The sequence below is a fragment of the Heteronotia binoei genome, chromosome 21, assembly GCF_032191835.1.
Source record: "Heteronotia binoei isolate CCM8104 ecotype False Entrance Well chromosome 21, APGP_CSIRO_Hbin_v1, whole genome shotgun sequence".
Classification (NCBI taxonomy): domain Eukaryota; kingdom Metazoa; phylum Chordata; class Lepidosauria; order Squamata; family Gekkonidae; genus Heteronotia; species Heteronotia binoei.
The window spans coordinates 150,791,330-150,797,329 of NC_083243.1; the positions used below are offsets into that span (position 1 = coordinate 150,791,330).

Below are 6,000 nucleotides of genomic sequence, written 5' to 3' on the forward strand. Positions count from 1 at the left end.
TGGGCGAAGTGCAAGTGGAAGTTTCTGTAGGATGGGGACGGGCCTGCGGTTGGGTGCTTGGCCTTCGCAGGGAAGGAGGGGATTGGCTGAGCCCGCAGTCGGCTCCCTGAGGACTTCTGAGGCTAATGGGTGGGGATTCAGTAGCGGGGGAAGATTTTATTTTCATGATTCATGGGTGCTAATGGACTATGCCATGTTTTTTGTTGTTGTAACTTTGCGCCACTTGAAGGGGGTGTTCCCAGTCTGAAAGAGCTCAGGAAGCCAACTAACTCTGGCCACACCCTCAACCCTGCCCCCACTTACACTGGCCTGGGAGCGTATGCCTCTGTCATGTTGACAGCTGCTCCACCCTTCTGCTGGTGCCCATGAGCGACAGGCCACTCCAGTGTCCCTGCACCATTGCAAGTGCCATTTACGCCAACATAACTGGACTTATGCTGGCATAACTGGAATTTATACCAACATGAGGGTAAGTTGGCTCCCAAAGCACTTCCCTTGTCCCTTAAGATTGTGCTGTTAGTTAATTAGGGAGCTCTGGGGCACTCTGTCCCTGTGCTACTTAAATGTTCAGAGTTTACAATTTTTCAGAAAACACATTTCTGAAGCTGGCACCAGCATCACAGCATTTAACATCAAATCCCTGTCGGGCCATTGAAACTGCACGAAATGTGTAATCTGTGGCTGTCACCACAAGGGGGAATAGTAGTTCCAGTTTAGGGGAGTGGTGTCCTAGGTTTAGCCATTTATCTTGCTGCCAGAGAATGGAAGCTGATGTCATTTTAGGATCTGTGTGAGCCCATGCATGTGAAGAAGATAACTCAAAAGGATTCTCAGGGCCATAGCCAAGATTTCATGTTTGGTGGGACCTGCAGCATAATTCTTGTTTGGGGGAAGGGCCACCCGGTTTGGCCCTAAACACTTTCTCTGCTTTTTAAGTAAAGCAACAGCCCTCCCACCCCATCTAACTCAATAAACTTTCCAGGGGGATCCAGATGCAAGCAGGCTCCCCCCCCCCCCCAGCATGCCGATCTGAAGCCCGTGCTGTAGCAATTCTGACTGGTTCAGAGCGGCGGCAAGTGGTGGTGAGCAAAGGGGGTAGATTCGAGGCCCTCAAATGGAGGGCCCATACAGATGGAAGGGAGGTTTGAATGGAGTGAACTGTTCCCCCCGGGCCCCACTATAGCTACGGGTCTTGTTTTGAAATTATTTGAAGAATTTCTTATGTTTAGCTTCAAAATATTTCCCCAAAAACTAAAGCAGGTTTACAAATGGGATACACAGAATGGTTTCTGTGTTTTCTTTTGAAATTAATGTTATATGGATGCATCATCAGTGAATCTCCCAACAGTAAAACAGATCACCACTGGTAATGTTACAGTGTAAGTACAGAGTTCTCTTCATGTCAGTCTTCTGCAGGTTTATAAACAGGAACCCATTAGAAAGCAGACAAACTATCTTGTAAGTTGGTTCAGTAATGTATTTCAAATAGATGTTTTGATGGGTCTAGCCAAACTCTCAAAGCTATCTCATCTATATGCAGTGATTCTGCCAAAGCGATGAACACATGTATTGTAATGTGTAATTGAATACCAACTGCTAGCATGTTTATTTGCTGTCTACCAAAGGAGAAAAGTTCAAAGGGAGGGATCTCTCTCTGTATTTAAATGTGTATCCTGCTTTTTCTCCCAAGCGGCACTCAAAACAACTCACAATAAACAAAAAAACTATTTAGTTTGTCTGAAATTCAGTAACTGGCTCATCCAAGGGCACCAGTTGTGAGCTGTAAACTAAGAGTCAGAGGTCCAAGACTCCCCTCTCTAGGTAATTTTTTAAACATATTATGTGAGCCAAAGTCTTAGCATTGTTGTGCTGTTGGTGTAGAATGTGGCAGCTGGGAGGACTCAAGACACAGGGAGTCAGGCATTGTCTCTTACACCCTACTACACTAGATGCTATTTTTGACCTTTAGAGCCCTACATAAAATACTTGCCCATATGTCTTCTTGCAGTGTTTAAGGGCATGTGTCAGGATCTGTCTACAGGAGTCTGTCAGTCCCCCCCCCCCCCGCACTTTTCTCCCTGTAATGACATCTGTGCTGGCCCCAAATCCAGCACTCTTGCAAGTATTCAGCTTTTAAAAATCATGTCTCTAACTTGTTGATCCAGATACTCTTAAAAGCTTATCAGTTTTGCTAGTGAGGCAGTTTCAACATGGGTTATGTGTCCTGTGTTTGATTTTGGGAATGGGGCTCCCTCTCTGCATTGTGCACCTCCCGAGGCTTCCATGACTTTTCTCCATCTTCCCTAAGCCCGTTTTACTGTAAAGTTTTGGGAAATATCACAGTAAAGCCTGGATGGCTTGGCTGCTATGTGGATGGGAAAGCTTGGGTTTTCCTGGTCCTGCCCATACAGCACTCATTTTCCCTGATCTAGTCCCCACAGTAGCCATCACTTGGTTTTCAGTTTTCTGAATTCCCTGTTTTCATTTTGAAAAAAAAAAGTAAGTCTCTAGTCTGTTTTGTTTCCCCTTTGATCTCTGCAGACTTTCCCCCCAGGATAAGCTGAGAAGTCAGAGAACCTGATTCACAGATTGTCATATTGTTACAACAATATTCAGTGACTGATTTAAAAAAACAAAACCCTGAAAAACGTGGGTGACACTGGGCAGGGGGTGTGGGAAGTGGCCATTGTAAGGGACTGGGGCAGGGAAACCACAGGGAAAGCTGTGTTTGTGTGGAAAGCACCTAAAACATTGCTCAGGTTGGGACTGGTGGGAGAAGGGGAATGTTTGTGATCATCTTAATTGCTATCCGGTTGGTGCCCTGCTTAACTAGCATCTACTGAAAAATGGAATTCTAGGTTGCTCCTAAGCCATTTCTCTGGAAGAAGTTGTACATTTGACAGTGAATGAGGATTTACATCCAGTTTATTGCAAATCTGTACATGCCCTCACTTGGAATTATAGTCTAGAAGTATTGTCCATGTAATATTATTGAATGAGGACATGTAAAAAGGCTCAATTGGTGATTTGTTTCTTGAAGAACTTTTTCCCTAGATGTTTACAAAAGTTTGTGCCTGACTATTGACCAAGATCTGTGTGTTTTATATTTGGATGTTCAGTTAATGTATTTTCTTAATCAAGGAGGGTGATAAGCTGATTCACTTTTACCTTTTCAAAATATGACTCTTTATCCAGACCTCTGCTTGTGCTGTAATAGGGACACAGTGATGCTGCGTAAGAGGGCTTTCTCAGTTTACCTCAGTGGACTAGCCCTGTCATGTGAAGCAACATTTCATGTGTGGGGGTTGCCTTTGATTAAATAGAGGAACTCTGTGCCATTAGAGTATGTTCTCTTTCCCCCCCTCAGGTGATAAATGATAAAGAAAACATCCTATTTACCTGAAGGAAAGACTAGGTTTTCCCCCTTGGAGTACAGTTAAGACAAATAGGGGGTAGCCTTAAGTTCATATACAAGTTACAGGTAGTGAAATACAATTTTTTGTAGCAAAACCTTTTTAGAGGGCTGTCTTGCATTTATTGTCATTTTAATTTCAGGTAAATATTGGTATAATATAGAATTAGGAAAAATTCTGAAAAATGCAGGACATAAGGTGTGTGAGAGAAGATCAATTATTCCATTCTGCAGCATACCTATCAAATTGTGCTGCAGCTCCCATACACTTTTCTCAGATATAATCCAAATGCAGAGCACAACAAACAATTGTTTGACAGAGTTCTTCATGTTTTTGTGTTTCAGCAGGGGAACAACCAGTTGGTAATACTCAAAACAATCCTGAAGGAAGCAAACAGCCTTTACCACCAGGAACTATACCAGTGCAAGAAGCTGCTGCTAGATCGGATCATGCCCAGTCTCACACTTAACCACTTGTGCCTCAACTTTATACCATAATTTTGGGAGGGGAGAGGGGGTAGTGGCCTGATACTAAAAACAAATTTGGAAATGTGATTCAATGTTCTCTTATTTCCTCCATTTAACTTAAATTTGCAATTCAATATTAAGGTTTTCAGAGAGACAAATAACACAATATAAGCGTATATGGTTGTAGGCTTTATAAGGTCTGGAAAGATATTCTGATTTAGTCATTAGAAGAAAACAAATAATAGGATCGTAGGAAGCATTCAGACTGCAGCTTGCAGTGGCAACCTCTCAGCTTTAAAAAAAAGCTGTCATAGTTTGAGGTGTCCCGCCGCAAGCTGATGGTGCACACCAGGCCTCTGAGAGAGGCCTGGGCTGCTTGCATTCCAGAGGAGTGGCAACACCACCCATGCACTTTCAGGGTGCTTCCGTGGCACACCTTGGCCATTCAGACAGCCCAGAAATGTGCTAGGGAAGTGCTCCAGTTATTTGCCACCAGGAAGTATCTGGTGGCTTTCTGAAGTGGCAGAGAGGCATTGGGAGGTGAGGTAAGGGCAAGTGTGCAGCAGGGCCCAGATGTGTGCATATAAACATGCCATTTTAATTGATGGGGGGGATAGCTGTGTTGGCCCAAATCACCCATCTGAATGCAGTCATAGTATTCCTGCATGAACCCTGTTGTCTGATTTCTGTGTGATTGCCTGGTTGCCATTTTTGTCTTGAAAACCTTCATATTAACTTGTGGATTTTATCAGTACCCAGAAGACTGACTGGGAGGAAAGTTAAAGGGAACAAAATGCTTATAATTTTTGTAAATGTTGATTATAGTAACTGTCCCTGTTTCCAGAAGGTGTAAAATAGAAGTTTCCTTTGTGGAGCTTTTCAAACAAGTTTGTACAACAGGGACAAGGTCTTTGACATTTATGTAAAAGTGCCAACAATTGTAAACAGGGGTCTTAGGACTGAGGACTGAATGTTGCTGGGTTCTGACAATCCCTTGGAGGCCAAATCAAACCCAAGCTGCCTGTGATGGAAAGAAATCCTGCACATTTTAAACAAGTATAATTGCAGAAAAGAGAGATGGAAACCTGTTTACAGATGACCAAGAATACCAGTGTAAGAAGCTTCAATAGACATCCTGTGTCTGATGTACTGATTCAGCTGTCTTCATTATGATGAACTGAATGAATTGTGTCAGCCAGATGTCTCCCTTTCAAGTCAGCTACCAAGGGGATACTTTTGTCCCTGTTCCTTTCATAACCTACCAGTTGCATTCAGCCCTCTGTAGGCTGCGAAAGTGAGTCCTTTAGATGATAAAAATATTTTCAGAATTATCAGAGACCACTTATTGTGTTTTCCTGGGCAAACCAGTCTGCTTCCCGCTGTAAAACATTCCTTTCAAAATCAAGTATGTGTTTCAAGCAGGAATTCTCAGGTGATATACACTGAGTTTCAGCTGAAATATTCATTTTGCACCAATATTGGGAATATTTATATGTAAGTCCTTGAAAAAACAAATTGTTTACAGGTGGATATCTTAATGAAGCAGCAAGCTGGCTGCAGGTTTTTCATATGGCTTTGTATTTGACTAGGTTTAGATAATGTAATAAAGAGCGAACAACTTGGTTGTGCCATTTTATCTCAAAACCCATCAAGTTCCTTAACAGCAAAAGACTTTTCAGCAGTTAAAGCCCACTTTTTTCTTATAATGCGTCTCCTGAATGCACAATTTTATTCCATGTTGCAGAGTGGGGTGGGGGTGGGGTGGGGGTTGGTAAAGAGATCCTTGCAGTCAACGCTTCCACAGATCCCTAGTGATGGTGATTTTAAGAGCAGCAGCAGCAGCAAAGTAAAACTTCAAAATCCTGTTTCCTGTAAGCTAGCCTTCCAGTGGTTGGGTCTTCCGTAGTGAGGAGGGTGCTAAGCCTGGGTTCAGAAGAACTTGGAGTTTTCAGGGTGGAGCCTGGGAACGTGGGGTTTGGAAAGGGAACGAACCTTAGTAGGGTATAATGCCATATAGGTCATCTCCTAATGCTGCCGTTTTGTCCAGGAGAAGTGGAATAAATGTTTTAAATAACCAAGCAATCCATGTAGTCTGGATCAGCTGTAATTGTGGGAGATAT

The 6,000-nt window shown here is 43.0% G+C and overlaps 1 protein-coding gene across 1 annotated transcript in view; it reads left to right on the forward strand.

Annotated features, from left to right (window-relative positions):
- NUCB2 (nucleobindin 2) overlaps nucleotides 1–5,524 on the forward strand; it is a 53,926-nt gene extending 48,402 nt beyond the window's left edge. The window contains exon 12 of the mRNA XM_060261103.1: nucleotides 3,758–5,524. Coding sequence (XP_060117086.1) covers nucleotides 3,758–3,882 — 125 coding nt within the window. The 3' untranslated portion in view covers nucleotides 3,883–5,524. The remainder of the gene's footprint in view (nucleotides 1–3,757) is intronic.
- Nucleotides 5,525–6,000: the final 476 nt, after the last annotated feature.